Genomic DNA, 21,990 nt, shown 5'->3' on the forward strand with positions numbered 1-21,990 from the left:
GCTTGTGCAAAGGAGAAGGTCAAGACAAGGTTATTCTAATCTGGTTTGTTATCTCTGGAATGGGATTAGAAGAACTCTCCCAGTTTTGTGATTGACTGGGGCTATTCCTCCTTTGTAATGGATTTCAATGGGCCCCCCCTCCACACCCTGTGAAGAACAACACCCTTTATTCCTCACAATGACACTTTCACAAAAATTCTCATATATTACAGCATAAAACACCTAAATACAGAAAAACAGAAATATCAAATACATCTTTTCTAGCCCTTATATAATGCAATGAAAATATCTCAATAAAAGACCTTTGAAGCACTGACTAAAAATTAATCGGAAACAAGTTACTGAATCCTAAAGAATGACAAGATAAAAACAAAAATCAGAAAAACAATAATTTTTTTAAATAACAAGCCAACATAACAAATTTGTGGGATGAAGCTAAAGCAGTATTTACAGAAATATTTATATCTCTGAATACTTATATCAATAAAAAGAGTAAGTACAGATTAATGAATTGGATATGAAACAATAAAAGCTAGGAAAAGAATGAATTAAAAATTCCTCCATTTAAAAATCAAAAGAAAAATCCGGAAAAAGCAAAAAAAGACACTGAACAAATGATGAAAACCAGGAGCTAGTTTACACAAGAACTAATAATGTAGAGAAAATAGTGATTTATTTGATATTTTTTAAAAGTCAAATTACCAGGATCAGAAACACAAAAGGTGAATGATTCATTAAAGAAGATGAAACTAAAATCTTTAAGAATTTTATCTGAAGATATACCAATAAAGTTTACAATCTAAGTAAAATTGATAATTTTTTATTTAGGTTTTTGCAAGGCAATGGGGTTAAGTGGCTTGCCCAAGGCCACACAACTAGGTAATTATTAAGTGTCTGAGGCCAAATTTGAACTCAGGTACTCCTGACTCCAGGGCCACTGCTTTATCCACTGGGCAACCTACCTGCCCCAAAATGGATAATTTTTTACAAAAACAGCCCAAGTTAACAGAAGAAGAAATACAATACCTTTTAAAAACACTATCTTAGAAAACAAAATTGTTTTGGGTTTTTTGGGGGTTTTTTTTAGGATTTTTCAAGGCAAATGGGGTTAAGTGGCGAGCCAAGGCCACACAGCTAGGTAATTATTAAGTGTCTGGGGTCAAATTTGAACTCAGGTCCTCCTGACTCCAGGGCTGGTGCTCTCTATCCACTGTGCCACCCCTAGAAAACAAAATTGAACAATTCATAAATGAACTCCCTAAGAAATTCCCAAGACAAGATGAATTTTCAAGTAAATTTAAAGACTTGTAAAGGACCTTTTTAAGTTATTAAAAAGGCCAAGGTCTCTCATTGCATCCAGGGTCATTTTCAGTTATCTTGATCTATATCTGGCCACTGAGCCAGATGGTTCCAGAGGAGAAAGTGAGGCCAGGGACTACACAACCCTCTTTCATTTAAAATCAAACAACAACCAACAACACCAAAATTTAAAGAATAATTCCAATAATTTTTAAGCTATTGGAAATAATGGATAAAGAAAGATTCATGCAAAAATCCTTCTATGACACAAATAATATTTTGATACCAAAACTAGGGGGGAACAAAAGCAAAACAATAAAATTTCTGTAATGACTATTAAGAAAGTAATTTAAAATAAAAATTAGGGAGTTTCCAATTAATTCACAAAGCACAACTAAACTGTATTAATATAAGGAATGAAAGGGTGGTTCCACATTAGGACAATAATGAAGTCCATCTACCTGGAAACACCTAGAAACTAGAGGAACATAATTACAAAACACTTTTCACATAAAGACAGATCTAATCAACTGGAGAAATATTGATTGCTCATGGGTAAACTCAGCCAATATAATAAGAATGACAATTCTACATAAAATAATTTACTAATTCAGTGCCATGCCAATTAAACTATCAAAGAAATATGTTATAGAGTTGAAGAAAAATGTAATTTATAAGGAAGAAAAATGGATCAGGAATATTAAGGAAATCAATTTAAAAATGTAAAAGATAATAGCCTCAAGAGAGAAAACCCCACTAGAGTGAAAATACTTCAGCCTCCTAGATGCAGCCCCAGGGTGCCTGGAAGCCATGTCTCACGGCAGCAGGGGCAATTTCCTGACCTACACCTGGGGAGCACCAGGCACAACTTGGGGGATCAGTCAGGGGGACCTCTGCCAGAGCAGGCACAAGAAGCCCAGGCCATCAGGGCGTTGGTGGCCCAGGCTGCCCAGATCCAGGAAACAGAAAAAAGCACGGAGCCAGCAAGCAGAAGCTTCCAGGCAACTGATGCCCATTGAAGGTAGGGGAGACTTCCAAGATTTGTCCTCTGTACCTGGAACAGGACTCTGGGGTTCTGACAACATTCAGATCTTGATTGCAGTCTAGGCCCCCCCCATAGACCTGCTCCCCCCTCAGTCCCATGGCAGAGGGGTGCACTTGTGTCATTCACAGACCAGGAGGGAAGACAGAGCTTCACACACTGAGATCCCTGGGGGGTGGGGGTTCCAATAATACTCAAAAGCTCAGGAAGTACCCCAAAACTGGGCACAGGCTGGAGAAATGAGTAAATAGAGAAAAAAGAGGAACATCATTGAGAAATATATTGTCTATGATCCCAAGAAGGATCAAAATACTCAATCTGTAGATGAGGAAGTCCAAGCTCCTGCATCTAAAGACTCCAAGAAAAACAGAAATTGTGCTCAGGCTATGACAGAGCTCAAAAAAGATTTTGAAAATCAAGTAAGGGAGATAGAAGAAAAATTGGGAAAAGAAATGAGAGAGATGCAGGAAAAACATGAAAAAGAAGTCAGCAGCTTAGTCAAGGAGATCCAAAAGAGTGCTGAATAAAATAACCTGTTAAAAATCAGCATAGGTCAAATGGATAAAACAGTTCAAAAAGTTATTGAGAAGAATGCTTTAAAATACAGAATTGACCAGATAGAAAAACAAGATAAGAAAGCTCTCTGATCAAATCCCTCAGATGCAGAATGGAGCTAAACAAAGCTGATGACTTTGCAAGAACTCGAGAAATAGTACTTCAACACCAAAAGAATGAAAAATTAGAAGAAAATGTGAAACATCTCATTGAAAAAAACAACTGATCTAGAAAACAGATTCAGGAAAGATAATTTAAAAATTATTGGGATTCCTGAAAGTCATGATCAGGGAAATAAAGCCTTGACCTCATTTTATAAGAATTCCTACAGGAAAATTGTCCTGATATCCTAGAAGCAGAGAATAAAATAGAAATTGAGAGAATCCATGTGTCTCCCCCAGAAAGAGATCCAAAAAAGACAACCTCAAGAAATATTATAGCCAAGCTCCAGAACTCCTAAGTCAGAGAGAAAATATTACAAGCAGTCAGAAGGACACAATTCAAATATTGTGGAAATGCAGTCAGGATCACACAGGACTTAGCAGCAACTATATTAAGGGCTCATAGGGCTTGGAATATAATATTCCAAAAGGCAAAACAGCTTGGAATGCAACAAAGAATCAACTACCCAGCAAAACTGAACATCCTCTTCCAGGGGAAAAGATGGATTTTTCAATGAAACAGGGGAATTTCAAATGTTCCTGTTGAAATGACCAGAGCTGAACAGAAAGTTTAAACTTCAAGTACAGGACTCAGGTGAAGCATAAAGAGTGGAAGAGAAAGGTAAATTATGAGGGATTTAATGATGATGAACTATGGGTATTCCTACATAGAAAAATGATATTGAAAATACTCTTATGAACCTTCTCATTCAATAGAGCAGGTAGAAGGAGCTTTTATAGATGAAGCACAGGAGAGAGCTGAATTTGAAGATATAATATATTGTAAAAATTGAGTCAATGAGTAAAAGGGAAATGTACTGGAAGAGAAAGGAGAGGTGGAATAGGCTAAGATACTTCATATAAAAGAATTTTTTTTTTTGCAATGATATAGAAGGGGGAAGGCGAGTGGGAATGAGGGAACCTTCACTCTCATCAGAAATGGCTCAGAGAGGAAACAGCATGTATACTCAATAGGGTATAGAAATCTAGAAGAAAAAGGAGAGAAGGGGGACAGGGGGAAGGGAGAAGGAGGAAGATGTGGGTGATAGAGGAGAGGGTAGATCATAGGAGACAATAGTCATATATAAAACATTTTCTTTTTTCCTTCTTGCAAGGGACTGGGATTAAGTGGCCTTTCCAGGACTATGGGGCTGGGTGGTTGTTGGGTCTCAGGGGTGGTATGTGGGCTCAAGGTCTCTTGGCCCCAGGGTTGATAAGCAGTCCACAGTGCCACTCAGGTACCCTACAGCACATTCTGGAGGAGGGCCAGAGTGAAAGGAAAGAGAAAATTAATATAAGGTAGTGGGGAGAAATGGATGGAGGGAATTACAATCAGCAACAACAGTAGAAAAATATGGAAGTAACTTTTGTGAAGGACTTATCATAAAGAATGTGACCCACCTGAGACAGAGCTAATGGTATCAGCAGACTGAAATATTTTTTTTCTCTTTCTTTTACTTTATTTCTCATGAAGGTCTATATGTTTTAGGGGGTGGTGGTATTAAGTTTACTCTTAAGCAAGAATATTTTAGTAATGTATATAAAAAAACATCATTTGTACAAAAATAAAAAAAATTTAAATTCTAAAAAGACTACAGTTGTGACAAATAATCAGGTAACTAGCTCAGAAAAAATATAGAATTTATATTATTCATCAAGCAATAGATCCTTCAACCATAAAAATTCACTGTCTACTGCTCTCTCTCTCTCTCTCTCTCTCTCTCTCTCTCACACACACACACACACACACACACACACACACACACACACAGATACACTGACACACACATTCCAAGGAGATATATTTCACTTTTTCCCTTATAATTTTCTTCTTTTCTAAATATATAGCAAGTTATAAAGTAAATCCTAATATATTTAATGTTTACTTTTCAAAATTTCTAAAAACAAATAAAAATTGAGCAGTTAAAAAAAGATAATTGCCTCACTGTGCAAGATTTCAACCTATAGTAAAAGGAATAATGATCAAAAGAATCTTGTAAGAGCTCAAAAACAGAGTGGTTGATCAATGGAATAGATTTGGCATGCAATAAAGAAAAGTACATGACCATAGTGATCTAGTACTGGAGAAACCCAAAGATCCAATCTTTGGGGGCAAGGCCCCACTCTATTACAAGAACTTTAAAGCAGGCTGGCAGAAACTAGGTATAGACTAATATCCCATATTGTATAACAAAATAAGGTCAAATTAATGGTAATATCATATGCAAAGTTAGGGACCAGTTTATCTGTCAGATCAAAGGGAAGAATTTTTGACCAAACAAGAAACAAAGCAGAAGAGAAATTAAAATGTATAATTTTGATTATTTGAAATATAAAAGGTTTTTATAACAAAAATAAAAAGGCAATTGGAAAAATGGAAAGTTTTTACAGTAAGTTTCACTGATAAAAATTCATTGCTCAAATACAGAGGGAACTGAGCCATTTCCCAATTGAATAATAGTTGGAACATGTGAACAAGTACTTTTCAGAAAAAATGAAAATTGTCATTAGTCTTGTGAAAATTTTGCTTTAAATCACTTTAAATCACATTTAAAGAAATGCAAATTAAAATACCTTACAACTATCAGATTGGCTACAATGACAGAAATAAAAAATGATGAATGCTGGAAGGGATATGGAAAATTAGGGAAACTAAATGTTGTTGTGATAGACTGCTTCAAGCAATCTGGATAACAATTTGGAATTATAGCTTGAAGAGCTCTAAAACTTGCAGAACCTTGGACCAAGCAATAACACTATTAGATCTCCATCTCAAAGAGACTAAAGAAAAAAATAAACTTAAATGTAAAAAAAAAAAGTTTGTACCAGGTTTGGAGGTATAGAGGTTTACTTGGTTCAGTTTTGTTTGGGGCGGGGGTTGTGGTGACAAATAATAAAATGGGGATGCCCATCTCCTAGGAAATGGTTGAATAATATGGTAAAGGGGGTGCATGCAGAAAAATCTAGGAAGATCTCTATGAACTAAGGGAAAGTTAAATGAGCAGAATCAGGAAAATTCTGTACACAAAAACTACAGTATTATAAAACTGAGTGACAAAACAAGCATCTGTGAACAACATATCTACTCTGATCAATGCAGTGATCCATGAAATTTCCTAAGAATTCGTGATCAAATATGAAGAGAACTGATTAAGTCTAAAGGCAGACTAAAGTATCTTTTCTATTGTTTTATTTTTTATTACCTTTTTTCCCCAACATGCTTAATATGAAAATGACTTGTAAACCTCAACATGCATAATAGGCATCATATTGCTTGATCTCATGCGTAAGGAGTTAAATGGAAGGAAATAATTTGGAACTCAGAATTTAAAATTGAACGTAAAAAATGAAATTAATCTGTTTTGTGGGGAGAAGATAAAGATCTCTATGGTATCTTTTAGCTCTAAATATATGATTCTCTGATGACAATTTCTAGGGTTACAACATATGAGAAAAATGTGTCCTTAGGCTGAGATGGTATTTCAGGATAGAAAAAACTGGCACTCACTTGCAGGGTCTGGCTATTAGGAGTACAGAAGCCATTCTCTAGCTGGGAAAGCTAACTTTTTCTCCGCCTCAACACTCTGGGGATGTTTGTCACTGATGCTCAAGTACATTCTGCCTTCCCACTAATTTTAGTTCTCCTCCTAAAACTTGTTCTTGTGTGGGTGGAAAGCTTGTTTTGAGGTGGCAGGGATGAGGAATATAAATGCCCAAACTTCTTCATCTGATCTACCAATGTCATTCCTTCGAATTTATTATTCCTATTTATATGTAATTATTTTCCTTATGTTTATTCCAAATTTAATGGTGGTCAACTCATTCCACCTCAGGAGGCTGGGACTCTAAACCCTATAGAATTCCTTTATTTAAAATTTTATTTTGTCAAGATATTAGGAGACACATTGTTTTCCAGAGTTAAGGTCTAGTAAGCAAGCTGAACTCTTGAGCTTGGTATAACAATCTTTTGCCCTCACCCTCTGGCACAATCCTGTAATTATTGTATAGCCTTGAGCTCAGACAAGCATAGGATAAGCTCAGACACAAATTCTGGTCATGATGACCTGCTATAAATCAAACTTGTCTCATAGTTGCTGTTACTCTTCATCATCAGAGCTAGTTAACTGTATAGATGTTAGTACAAGAATGGAGATCTTTCCACACTGCCTTTGGTATTCCAGAAAAGGCAAGGCCCTAACGTGTCATGTTCCCTTCTTGCTTTCACATAAGTTTCCCTGACTTTGAAATTAAACTTGTTTTATTCTTCTCTTTTGTCTACCCTGCTTTATTCTGCTCTGGCCAGCCACAAATTAGAAGCTAGTTTGGAGCTGACAATTTTGTTTGAGCAATTATTTTTCCTTCTTCCTCAATGTACAGATAAGAAAAATTAAACTTTCCTATCATATAGTCCTACAAATTAAATTTTCATATTGGTTACACCCAAAAATCTAAGTCTCATTCTATATTTTAAATCCATCTCCTTTGCAGAAAAAGAGGGGTACCATACTTATCTTTAGTCTTCTTGAGTCATGGTTTACTAGGACAAAAATTTACAAAGGTTGTTCATCTCTATGAGTGAGGAATATAGGGACTTCCACACAGGTCCAGACCAAAATAGATACACAAAGAAGTCTTTCACCTTTCCAAAAAATTTTCTATACAAATTGATATTTCTAAATGATAGGTCAAACCATATCATTCTGTTCCAGGGAGTCATCAGCTTTCTTATTGCCTCTAGGATAAAGTACTAACTCCTTTTTAAAGACAATCAGAGTATGACTCAAGTCTGTCTTTAGAAGCTTACCCTTCAGGAGAAGGAAAAAAACCATTGAAGTGGGGTTGGAGTTCCAGAAACAGCCTACTTGTAGTTGAGGAGATAGAAGTGCTGGAACAATAGATTTGTAAGTACTGATCCTTGTCAAGGTTTTGAGAGGGAAAAGACCAGGTAAGGACTCTCCTCCAAAATAGGTCAACTAGTAGAAAAAACTGGTTTTCTGCATTATGCGCCTCTCAAAACTTCCATTAGTCTAGAGCCTAAGCTTGGACCTCCACAAATGGACTTCCATTAGATTTTACACCCATAAACCTAGGATTAGGGAGGCAGGTAGAAATTTTAGGCTCTTAATCTCTGTTGCCAAAAAACCAAAGTCTAGAAATTCAATAATCTGGTCCATGTTGTACATGATTCCATGCATTTTTTTAAACATTTAAATAAAAATATTATTTCTTTTCAGCCCCTCCCTCACCCACTGATAAGGCAAATATCAATTAAACTTGTGACATAAGACTAAAAAATTTCAATAGTAATCATGTAGAAAAAAAGCAGTAATAAAAACAAAGAAAATGAAATATTTATGCTTCAGTTTATATTGAATTTTTCAGAATGCTCTCTGGAGTTAGATAGTATGTTTCATCTTGAGTCCTTTGGAATTATCTTCATAAGAGTAGCTAAGTCTTTGACAGCTGATAATCATTACAATACTGTTATTCCTATGTACAATGTTCTGATGCTGATCACTTTGTATCCTCTCTATTTGCAAAACTTTGCTGTCACAAAAATAACCACTATAAATATTTTTATACATATAAGTGCTTTTCTTTTTTCTGTGATCTCTTTGGCATGCAGCAAGATAAAAGGAATTGCAGAGTTTTATAGTCCACTGGGCACAATTCCAAATTGTTCATAATGGTTGAAACAGTTGAACTGTAATTAAGGTCCTTATTTTTTCACATTTTCCCCCCAATATCAGTCATTTTCCTTATCTATCATGCTACCCAATCTGATAGGTGTGAGGTGGTAACTGAGTTTCATTTGCATTTCTTTAATCATTGCTGATTTATGGCATTTTTCCTCCTAAGACAATGGATATCTTTGATTTCTTCAGAAAACTCCCTTTTCACACTCTTTAACCACAATGAGAATCTCATTTTTCTGCTTATATAGTACCAAAGCCTGTGACTACTTTAAAGTGTAACAGGTATTCTTGTACTTTACTGGTAATGAATTCCTTCCCTTTGACATTCAGAACATTGGACAGAAATCACATAGTATCAATATCTACCATAGATCCTCACCAAGCTTGTAGAGTTTTTTTTTTAATGTTTCAGTAACTACACTGAAGAACATGAGCAGAAGCAGCACTGGGAACATTAGGAAAACAGCTCAAATTATAATGCTTTCCTCCAGCCTGGTCAACAAGTAGTTATGACACAACAGGCTTATCTGATGGCCAAGAGGGCATGCATATGCCTCTTGCAAGTCATCTGCCCAGGGATCAAAGTTAATACCAAAGGGTCTCCCAATACCACCACCCTTTCAGTATTATCTGGCTCAATCACTATTCTCTCTACATACTACAAGGCCCATGGGAGGTTAGTATTTATTTTTCTCCTACTGGAGGATTCTACAGAGGGGAGGGGTATCTCCTTTCATGGGGGCTAAATAAGGACCCATGGAAATTCCTACAAGAACTCAGAATCATAGTGAAGACAACTATGGGATCCTCCCACATTCCTTTCAAACTACAAGGTATAAATTCTCTGATGGTAATTCCAGGAGTGCCCTCTCAAAATGCCTTCCACAAGCTTCTGTTTCTCAGAACAGATTCCTTGATGCTAGAATAAGTTGTGTTCTCTGACTGAAGGCATTCCATATAAATGATATTCATAAATTCTCCTCAATATCAATGCTCTAATGTTGAGCAAGTTTTATAGTCAGAAGGAAAGTCTGCTCACAAAAAGTATATTCAGGTTTCTCTTCAGTATAAATTCTGTGATGTCCACTAAGTTCTGAGTTAGTGATATTCATAAAGAATCTTTCCAATATGAATTTTCAATGCACAGTAAATTGCATCTTGTTCCTTAAGGCCTTCCTATATTCTCTACATTCATAATCTTTTTAACCAGTATGAATGCTCTGATGTATGGTTAAGCTATGCCTTACTTCTGAAGAACTTTCCACATGCATAAGATCATTTACCAGGATGAATTCTTTTATAGTTAATAAAGAAATCTCTGAAGTATGCATTGTCTGAAGAAAGAAAAGTGATGGCCTTTGTCTAAAGGACATATTAAAAACTCTGAACAGAAAAGAAGATCCTAAAAATAGATGAGACTAATGGTGTCCCTCACCAAATAAGGCTTTAATTAACAGAGAAAACAACAGCTATGAAAACATTAGCACTAGTAAATTCTACATTCATAAAGTTTCTCTCCAGTAGAAATTCTCTGAATCAGAGTAAGATATGACTTAGTATAAATGTTTTCCCACGTATACCTTAATGATAAGATTTCTTTCCAAAATGAATGCTCTGATACAAAGTAAGATGTAGCATCCTTCTAAAGGCATTCCCACTTATACTATGTTCATAGGGTTTCTATCCCTAATAATTTCTTTCATGTTTTATAAGATTTAACTTGTGAAGGAAAGACTTCCCATGCTCCTTACATTCATAAAGACTGTCCAGTATGAATTCTCTGGTGCACAGTAAGCTTTGTCTTCCTCCTGAAGGCCTTCCCACATTCACTACATTCATAAGGTTTCTCTCCAGTATGAATTCTCTGATGCACAGTAAGTTGTGTCTTAAGCCTGAAGGCCATCCCACATTCATTACATACATAAGGTTTTTCTCCAGTATGAATTCTCTGATGCATAGTAAGCTGTGTCTTAAGCCTGAAGGCCATCCCACATCCACTACATTCATAAGGTTTCTCTCCAGTATGAATTCTCTGATGTCCAGTATGTTGTGTCTTACTCCTGAAAGCCTTCCCACATTCACTACATTCATAAGGTTTCTCTCCAGTATGAATTCTCTGATGCACAGTAATATCTGCTTTACTCCTAAAGGCTTTCCCACATTCACTACATTCATAAGGCTTCTCTCCAGTATGAATTCTCTGATGTACAGTAAGCTGTGTCTTAAGTCTGAAGGCCATCCCACATCCACTACATTTATAAGGTTTTTCTCCAGTATGAATTCTCTGATGCACAGTAATATCTGCTTTACTTCTGAAAGCCTTCCCACATTCATTACACTTATAGGGTTTCTCTCCTGTATGAATTCTCTGATGCACAGTAAGACGAGGCTTCCTCCTGAAGGCCTTCCCACATTCACTACATTCATATGGTTTTGCTCCAGTATGAATGCTCTGATGGAAAGTAAGTTGGGTCTTACATCTGAATGCCTTCCTACATTCACTACATTCAAAAGGTTTCTCTCCAGTATGAATTCTCTGATGTAGAGTAAGCTGTGTTTTAAGCCTGAAGGCCTTCCCACATTCACTACATTCATAAGGTTTAGCTCCAGCATGAATTCTTTGATGTCGAATTAGTTCTGAATTGTAGTGGCAAGCCTTTCCACACTCTTTACATTCATAAAGAATCTTTCCAGAATGAACTCTCTGATGTAAATTAAGTTGTGTCTTACTCCTGAAGGACTTCTCACATTCACTACATTCATAAGGTTTCTCTCCAGTATGAAGTCTCTTATGCAAAGTAAGATGTGACTTCATCCTGAAGGCCTTCCCACATTCATTACATTCATAAGGTTTCTCTCCAGTATGAATTCTTTGATGTTTAACAAGGTCTGAGTTGTAGAAGAAAGTTTTCCCACATTCCTTACATTCATAAAGACTCTCTCCAGTATGAATTCTTTGATGAACAGTAAGATTTGACTTCCTCTTAAAGGTCTTCCCACATGTATTACATTCATAAGGTTTCTCTGTACTATGAATTCTCTGATGCATAGTAAGCTGTGTCTTAAACCTGAAGGCCATTCTGCATTCACTACATTCATAAGGTTTCTCTGCAGTATGAATTTTCTGATGCATATTAAGCTTTGAATTCCTCCTGAAGGCCTTCCCACATTTATTACATTCATAAGGTTTCTCTCCGGTATGAATTCTCTGATGCATGGTAAGCTGTGCCTTAAACCTGAAAGCCATTCCACATTCACTACATACATAAGGTTTCTCTGCAGTATGAATTTTCTGATGCATATTAAGATTTCCCTTCCTCCGGAAGGCCTTCCCACATTTATTACATTCATAAGGTTTCTCTCCAGTATGAATTCTCTGGTGCATAGTAAGCTGTGTATTAAACCTGAAGGACACGCCACATTCATTACATTTATAAGGTTTCTCTCCAGTATGAATTCTCTGATGTTTAATAAGATATGAGTTGTAGATGAAAGTCTTTCCACACTCCTTACATTCATAAAGAATCTTCCCAGTATGAATACTCTGATGCAGATTAAGTTGTGTCTTACTGTAGAAGGACTTCTCACATTCACTACATTCATAATATTTCTCTTCAGTAAATTCTTTGCTCCCTGAAAGGAAGAATAAAGAACTGATTAATCCTACCCCTTCCCTTTCTGAAAATGTTTCAATTTTTCTCTTGCCTTTCCACTTGAAAACATTGGTCTTACTACTTATTTGCTGATTATTTTCAGTGAATATATGACTCAAAATTAACATATATATAAAATGACTTAAAATGAAATTACCTAGCAAGATTACTTAGATTAATTTATTCTAATTAACTGCTAGACATTTGATGAGAAAGAAAGAGACATGGAATAAATAGTAGAAAATAAAAATAGGAGGACAGAGGGTCATATCAGACAATTGTTGCCATAAATGTCTGTAAAAATCCAACAAATCTTCTTTGGAAGGAATTGGGTAAATTTGTGATAAGTCAGATACAATTCCAAAAACGTAAATGATTGAGACATACACGGATTTTTTCATAAGAAAAAATATCAATAACTATCTGAAACAATAATGAAACTCTGGCAATCAAAGACAAAAAACTCAGGACAATTTGGAGGTCTCCCCAAATAGTCATCAGATTAGAAAGACATTTTAAAATAATAAATTTTTGGAAATTAGGTTGAAATAGGTACTTATTAAGCTACTGATGCCAGTTTTCTGAAAAGGAACAAAGCAATTTAAGCTTTAGCTACAAAACTTCATAAGCTTTGAACATCCTGTACAATATGTTAAAAGAACTTTGACCTAAAATGACCAACAGAGCAGTATTTTCCAAAGACCCATTTCTATGATTTATATGCAGTCACCTGTACAGATGCTTTTAGGAATATCTGCCTCTGGCATCCAAGATGATTCCTTTCTTTCCAAATGGTAGATCATTTCTGGTTTGGAGACCACAAATCCTGTTTGTTGAAAACAAAAAAGTGCTAGCTAGGTACATTCATCTCAGAATTCAGTAAAAAAGCATAAAGATGAAATACTTCTCTCAACTCTTAGTAGAAAATTGGGGGAATAAGGGTGCAAAACATAACTTATACCATCCAAGGCACTATGTTAGCTGATTTCATCTGTGATAATTTTTTTCAACCAGGGATGACTCAATAGTCTAGATGGAAGAAGACGTTGGGTTTGATTTTCCTTGCTTTTTATGTAATGGGAAGGGAAGGAGATCTTATTTTTTTTTAAAGAAATCTACAAAATAACAAAATTATTGAAAACTAGTTCAAACATTTTTTGGGAAAAAAAAGTAGGCATGCTAAAACTATCCCAAAGATTAAGAACAAGACCAATGAAGGATATGCTAATATGTTGGAATGGGTTAAAAATAGGACTTATGAAAAATAATTTATTGATTCAGCTTGGACAATGGGAACATGAAACATAATGGAGTTAAATAGAAAATCTTGGATTTGAAGTAACAGAGAGGAAAAGATACACTCTCAAGAATAATAATAAATCAAATAGGCATGTACTAAGCAAAGACCTTTCTCCTCGAAATAGGTAGCACAGTTCTCTTTCTCCAGGCTACACTAGAACTAAAAATAGCTTCCTTCTGTCTGCCAAAGAATAACTTAAAATCTTGAAAGTCTGAATTGTGTGTGTGTGTGTGTGTGTGTATATATATATATATATATATATATATATATATATATATATATATATATATCTCAACACTGCAAAGTGAAGTTGGTCTTACCCAAAGAGACCAAGTTGCTGTAGTTCTCCAGCATCACCTCCCTGTACAAGTTTTTCTGTGATGGGTTCAAATTAACCCATTCCTCCCAGGTGAATTCCACAGTCACATCCTGGAATGTTACCGATTCCTGAAACACCAGAAATATTTCTAATTACCCACATTAACTCTAATTATTATGATGTTTGCTTATGAACTCCTTGTCAATAGGAATTGTTTCAGATACTACAGTGACTGGTGTATAACAGACACTTCAGAAGTCCTCTCATTAGACTCTAAGTTCCTTAAGGACAATGGCTACTTTTGCTTTTCTTTTTATCTTCAAAACTTAATACAGTAGATGCTTATTGTTTTTAATGGATCCAGGGACATCAGTTTTAACTGTTTATTGCTTGCTTAATTCTATTTTTACCACATGAATATGATTATGCTCCATGCTCCTGGAACCATAAGAGCAAAGATGAGCATGGATGACTACCATGTATCTACAATACTGTGGAAACATTTGTTACAGTTGAAAAGGAAATTAACCAGTTCATATATTTAGAACTGAAAGAGACTTGAGTCCAACTTTCTCATTTTTTAAATTAGGGAAATAACTTGAGAGGGAAAGTAACTTGCTGAAAGTCAAAAGGGAGGAAATTACATATCTGAATTTTAAGTTTTCTCAACTGAAAACCCAGAGAAATTTTCACTATACCATGCTGCAATTCCCTTTCTCTATAACCAGAACAAGGTCATAGGTGAGTTTATACTCCAAAACAATGATAAGAGCACTCTTTGAGGGCAGCAATAAACAGAAACAATCTGTATTTTCACCAATAATGAATGATTAGGAAAAAATGACTTATGATAAAATAGATTTGTTAAATAGTATGAAATGACAATTATGAGGAATTCTGAAAAGCACAGGAAATATGAATTGACTTGCAGTATGAAATAAGCAGAACCTATAGATTATACAGAAAGACTACAAAAATATATCTTTTAAAAAGCAAAAAAATGTTGAAGTCTAAGTAACTAGAAAAACTGTTACTGCATCTTAATAGCAGAGAAAATGCACCCCTCAACAGGAGAATATTTTTATGAATTATCCAATAGATTCACTATAATTGGTGATTTTGTGTAACTGTGTTTCTTTTTTATAAGGGAAAGTAAGGGAAAAAATATCAACATAATGACTAAGGTGAATAGGAAAACTGAAGCCTTTTCCAATGGCTCACTAAACAACTCATTTTAAAAATATATTCTAGGAATGTGGCAGAATATGAAATCACTGGTCTAAGCTTTGCAGAATCTACTATATTTTTTGAAACTTGGCACAAGTCCCATTTTTCTGGGGTACCAACACCATTCTCCAAGATCTTTCAGGGATATCTCAGAATGGCAAAGCAATCAAACCAACTGTAAACTTCTTTCAAACTGCTGAATCTTGTCTATCTCCTTTTACTTTAACTAACAACTTCTTGTTGACAACTTAGGGACTCTCATTTCTACTTCAAACAACAATTGAGTCGCTTAGCCTTCTCTTAGGCATCCCTTATCATTATCCTATTTTCTATTATCTATTTTTAAAAATCATTTTTGTAATATATCACCAAAATCAGATATTTTGGGTCTGTATTGTCTCTCCACTGTACTTTACATTGTTTTATTTTTTTAATTCATCTTCAGTTAATGGTTCTTAAAGATATCTTATTATCCTGATTAGTTATGCTTCAAGTCAATCAGCTATTAGCAATTACAGCTGATATCTCTTATACTTTATGTTTCTTCCTTAAGGATATGATTTCCTCTCATCATATTCAATTTGGATCAATGTATACCATAGAAACAATGTAAAGACTGGCAAATTGCCTTCTGTGGGGGTGGGGGGAGGGAAGTAAGATTGGGGAAAAATTGTAAAACTCAAAATAAATAAAATCTTTAAGTACAAAATAAAGGAATGAGCCTGCAAAAAAAAAAGTAAGCTCACTGAGGAGGATCTATTTCATTTTATGCTTTTGTATACCCATCCCAGTCTTTATGCTTAATAAATATTTGTTGAATTGAATTGGAATAAAAACAGCAATTACAGCTAAGTCTCAATTAGTCTTTTCTTTATACTTTGCTGCTTCTTGCTCCATTCAATTCACTATAAAGTAGTACTTTCCCAAAATGTAGATTTGAATCAAGGACTTGAGTCTTAAATTCTTAGTAGATATCAGATAAAGATATATGATCTATCATGACAGTAGGAGGGGGATATTCAGCAAAAGATATTCTCATCCTTCCTCCTTAAGTACAGAAAGGGGGGCCATTTATTAAAACGTATTTTCTAGCACTCCTATTTCCCTCATCAAATTGGGAAAAAGTGATGAACAAAATCCTTGTAATGAAGACACACACACACACACACACACACACACACACACACACAAACAAAACTCTGAAGATGATATGAACCTTATATAGTGGAAATAATGATGAACTCTACCAAAGTTGCTGAATATAAAATAAACTTATAGAAATCAACAACATGTCTATGTACTAACCAGAAGCAAGAGAAAGAAAGAGAGATTCCATTTATAATAACCACAGACAGTATAAAATACATGGGAGTCTCCCTGCCCAGATTCACCCAAGAACTACGTGAACATCACTATAAAACACTTGTCACACATATAAAGACAGAAGCTAACAACTGGAGAAATATTCATTGCTCTTGGGTAAGTTACTCTAGTATAATAAAAATGAGAATTCTACCTAAATGAAAATACTTATTCAGTGCCATACCTTTCCTACTACCAAAGAATTTCTTTATACAGCTAGTAAAAACAAGAAACATTATTGGGATGAACAAAATATCAAGAATACCAAAGAAATCAAACCAAAAAAAAAAAAAAAACTGTGAACAAAGGGAACTAAGTATAACAGATTACAGACTATATTAAAAGAAGTAATTATTAAAATAGCCTGGGATGGACTAAGCAATTCAATAGTTGATGAATAGAAAAGATTCAATACAGAATAAATGAAAATAAAGACTATAATAATCTAGTGTTTGAAAAACCCAGAGAGTAAAGCTTTTCAGGTAAAAACTTGCCATTTCATAGAATTTGCTGGGGAAAAAAAACAGAGCAGTCTAGCAAAAAAACAGGTGTGGATGATGTCAAATGATAAGATAAAGTCAAAATAAGTACATGATTTAGACATAAAGAATGGTAACATAAGCAAAGTATGTCAGCATGGGAAAAACATAACTTAAAAATCTAGGGAAAAGAGAAGAATTTATGATCCAAAAAAGATAAAGATGATTACAGGAAATAACATGCATATTTTTAATTATATGAAATTTAAAAGTTTTTCCAGGAACAAAATGAATGGAGCCAAAGTTAGAAAGCAATCAGGAAAAAAGGAAAAAGTTTCAACAGCAAAATTACTCAGAAGATCAAACCACTGTTTTCTCAGTCACCAAAGACGGGAATGGCTAAATAAGATATGGGATAAGATTGTGAGGGAATACTAAGAAATGACAAGGGGGTAGGTCCAGAAAAACTGGAAAATACTTCTATGAACCCAACACAGTGAAGTGAGCAGAATCAGGAGCACATTGTGCCTAGAAAGGGCAATCCTGTAACAATGATCAACTGTGAAATACTTGGCTGCTTTTCATCATGATGAGAATGTATGAAAATTCTAAAGGACTCATTTTGCAAAGCAAATGGGGTTAAGTGGCTTGCCCAAGGCCACACAGCTAGGTCATTCTTAAGTGTCTGAGGCTGGATTTGAAGTCAGGGACTCCTGACTCCAGGGCCGGTGCTCTATCCACTGTGCCACCTAGCTGCTGCCCCTTCTCTTCACCTATGTAATGGGTATCTTGTTGCTTACCTCGTCCATGAGCCAGGAAAGAGTTGGAGGGAGGAAAAGAATTAGGAATCTAAAGTTTAAAGATAAATGCTAATTTTGGGGAAGGGGGCAATGAATATAAACATGATCTCTATGGTATCTTTTAACTCTAAATATGTTTCTCTAGAGCACAGTCACAATTTCTGGGGTTATGGCAGAGCAGGAAGAAACGTCTCCTGTGGTCCTCGGGCTGAGATGGTATCTCAGGAAAGAAGCAATTGGTACTGACCTCGCAGGGCCTGGCTGCCAGGGCAGGAGCCATGCCCTCTTGCTCAGTCTTCCAGCTCCTGGGCCGGGGCAGAGTTCTGCGGAGGGGAGAACCGTTACAAGCCGGGGTCACACTCTGGTCTCCCTCAGGGACCACGGGGGGACAAGGAGCGGACAGACACGACCCCCCATCTCCTGGGCGCCCGGGCAGAGATGACGCGGGGGGAGGGGGCCGGCCAGGACCAGGGGCTCCTTCCCTGAGGCCCCGCCCCGCCCCCACACCCCCGGTGGAGGGCCTGTCGGGGGGCTCTGGGACCCGCGGGGGGCGGGGCGGGGTCTGAACCCCCAGACTCATCTGCGGGGGCAGAGTCTGAGCCGTGCCACCTGCGGAAGCCGCTGAGCCCCGTGTGCCTCGGTTTCCCCATCTGTAAAACGAGCTGGAGAAGACCACGGCAACCACCCCGGGGTCTCGGCCAAGAAAATGCCCAACGGGTCACGAAGGGTCGTCACGCCCGAGCCAGCCGTGCCCTCCCGCCTTCGTTTCTGCGCCTGCGCCGGCGCGGAGCCCTCCCCCAGCTCCTCCCCCACAAGTTCCCCGAGGCCCGTCGCCCTCCGGCGGAGGCTCCTCCCCACGCGATGCCGCGGCTTCGCCCGTCCGGAGGCGGCTGGGCCCGGCCCGGCGTGCGGGGGCCCCTCACCCGGCTTCGGGGCACCTCCGGACGGAGGAGACAACCCGGAGCAGGAAAGAGGACTGTGAGGGCGGGCCGGAAATGACGGTGGCCCTGGGAAAGACTCCCGAGCAAGGCCTTCTGGGAGTCGTAGTCTGGCGGCCGCTGCCTTTTCTGCGCATGCGTGGCCTCTGGCCCGGCCTCGCCGCCCCGCCCCCCGCCACGCGAGCTCCCGGCGCTGAAGCGGCGGCTCCGAGGAGTGCAGGGCGGAGCAGGAGGGAAATAACGGGGGTCCGGGAGGTGCCGCCCGGGGGGCTACATCTGAACTGGAAAGATGTGGAGCGTGGCAACTTCGGGGAGCCACTCTGGACGTGGGGGGTTTGAAAGGAAAACAAACCCCTCTCATCTCTAATATGATAAAACACGTGTCTTCTGTTTCTGAGGGTGGGGAGAGGGAGAGAAAACCCTTTAATGGGGGGGGCTCTTGGCCAAATAGAGGGTTTAGATGGCCAAATTAACCCCTTTTCTTTCTTTTTTCTTTTTTTCTTTTTTGCAAGGCAATGGGGTTAAGTGGCTTGCCCAAGGCCACACGGCTAGGTCATTACCAAGTGTCAGAACTCGGGCACTCCTGCCCCCAGGGCCATACTCCATCCACTGCCACCTAGCCGCCTCATACCTTTTTCTTTTTCCCCAGACTGGTTCAATCATTAGCATCAAACTCTTTAGAGTGCTGATAAAATATTTTTTCTAAAGCCTAACTTCTTTATAAAAGTGCAGACAGCAAATATATATATATATATATATATATATATATATATATATATAAATATATATATATATATATTAAAAGTAATGGAATTTCCCCAAGAGGGATGAAGAAGAGTAGTTTAGGAAGTGAAGTGTAATTAAATTCACCCAGCTCCTAAAGGCAACAAAACGTCAGTATCCAACCTGACAATTGGCTTTAAGTGAATAAAAAAACTTACACAAGCCTCCAACTTCTCTCATTAAATTCAGGTTTGGATATGAATCTATTCTTCATTTCTATTTTCCATACAGGTCCAAATTTCCCATTCCCTTTACCCACTACAGCTTCCAACTTCCATCATGCTTTTCATCCCTCCTAACTAGGAAAACTGATATTAGTCTCTTTATAAATAAAATGTAAGCATTCCCCATTCTCCTCCATTCCCCATTTTGTGGAATTCAATAAGATTCATGAACTAATAAAAGTCTGCTTATATTCTACAGAAAGAATCTGCAAAGATTACATATTTAAAGATAGAGTCAACTCAGTCTCTTACTTTCCCTCCCCTTGAACTACTCCCATGTTTGCTACTGATGCTCAAGTTCATGCTGTCTTCCTACTAATTTCAGTTGTCTCTCCACAACTCTTTCATGTGGGTAGAGAATCTGGTCTCTGGTAGTCTTCATCTGGGCCACCACTGCCAATCCTTTGAATTCATTCCTCTTATTTATTTCTAATTAATTTATCCTGTATTTAAGGGTGGCAGATATTCCAATTCAGGAAGCTTGGACATATTATAAACACTAATTTTAGAATTTTTTAACTTAAAAATATATTTTTATTTATAGCAATTATTTTTCCTTTTTCATCATTGAAAAAGAAAACTTTATGAACATATAGTCAAACAAAATAAATTATGCTCACACCCATAAATAAGTCATTCTATATATTAAATCCATCATCTCTACAGAGATGAGAACCATACTTAACTTCAGTCCCCTTGAATCAAGTTATGCCTAGGATGATAGTTTACAAAGCAGCTGTCTATCTCTGTTAGTGTAGATAACTTCCATTCAGGTCCAGACCAAAACAGACACATAGGCAGCCTTTCTCCTTTCCAACACATTCTCTATACAATTAAATTGAATATATCATTCTATTCAGTCAATAGTTTTCTTACTGACTTTAGAATAAAATGGTAAGTCATTTGTTGAAGCCCATCAGATTGTGACTCAATTCTATTTTCACAAAATGATTTCATATAGCTAACCCTGTAGGAGATGGCAAGATGCATGAAAAACAGTGAAGGGCTGGAAGAGAAGAGCAACTCCAGAAACTAAGCCTATTGGCACACTTGTGGTTGAGAAGCCAGAATTGCTGAAACAATGAGTTTGTAAGTAATAATGTTTGTCCTCGGAAGAAGACTACAACATCAAGAAGATGACCACTAATAACAAATCCTATTGTATCAAGGATCATTAGGTGTACTGATATCCTAGAGGGAGAAGATTCACATTTGTAGAGGTCTTAACATTATTGATAAGGCATAAGTTCCTGGATTTGGGAGGAGTTATCCCACCTGGCATATCCTTCTGGACATACCTCCTAGTAGGTGTGTCTAATAGCTAGTCCCATCTTAAATAGACCATTCCTTTCTTTGATGGAGAAGTAAGTTCTCAGATCTGACCTTCTGATAGTGGTAGGTACAAGGACCCAGTTCCAAAGCTCTATCTTTGGGGTTTTGGTTCTCTAGCCAATTTAATTATTATTCTTAAGGGCCAAACTCACAGTTTCTCACTAGGTAGTCAAACCCTTTGTAATCTGTTAACAGGATTGAACAAATCCAGAACTCTTCTTCATAACTTCCACTGGTTTGCTAAAAGTTTTTTGATGGTTTATTTTTGTAATCATTAAAATGATCTTAATAGATTAAAAGAAAATTTTTGCCCCACAAACTTCTAGTATGAGGAATACTTGGTTCAGATTTATATCCTTCTTTTGGGAGAATAAGAGAGGTTTGGGATTCTTTTGTTCTAATAGATAATGTCTAATTCAATAGTCAATCACAAAAAAGTATAAGTTTGTAACTTAATTTAATGAAGAGAATCACTTGGGTTGAAATTAACTCTATAGCTTGGAAAGCTTTATCCATACTAGGTATTGTATGGATTATGGTTGAAAGGTAAATGAAAGTTGGGTGGTCTGAATGAGTAATTGGTTTGAAAGATTTGGAAGTAGAAATTAAATCTGGAGGGAAAATATGAAAGATAGTGAAAAAAAATTAAAATGGGAATAAAAATGGAGGACATGGGCATAGCAAAGTAAAATGATTCGAGCCCTTCTTGTCTGTGGACTGTAGGTTTGAATACTTACCTGCTTCAAAGTACCTAACGTCAATTTTATAAACAATGTTTCAGAAATACTGTTAGAAAATTTTGTTTTTTTCATTCCTAAAT

General features: G+C 36.9%; 1 protein-coding gene across 1 annotated transcript; it reads right to left on the reverse strand.

The window, feature by feature from the left end:
- Positions 1-665: 665 nt before the first annotated feature.
- Positions 666-18,667, reverse strand: LOC141495692 (uncharacterized). Its single transcript, XM_074197313.1, is given in 5 exon segments — positions 666-10,512; positions 10,514-12,386; positions 13,137-13,232; positions 14,027-14,153; positions 18,141-18,667. Coding segments are annotated over 5 exon segments (2,502 nt in total). The 5' UTR covers positions 18,474-18,667; the 3' UTR covers positions 666-10,439.
- Between the last annotated feature and the right edge of the window lie 3,323 nt (positions 18,668-21,990).

The sequence above is a fragment of the Macrotis lagotis genome, chromosome 1 (genome assembly GCF_037893015.1).
Source record: "Macrotis lagotis isolate mMagLag1 chromosome 1, bilby.v1.9.chrom.fasta, whole genome shotgun sequence".
NCBI lineage: Eukaryota > Metazoa > Chordata > Mammalia > Peramelemorphia > Peramelidae > Macrotis > Macrotis lagotis.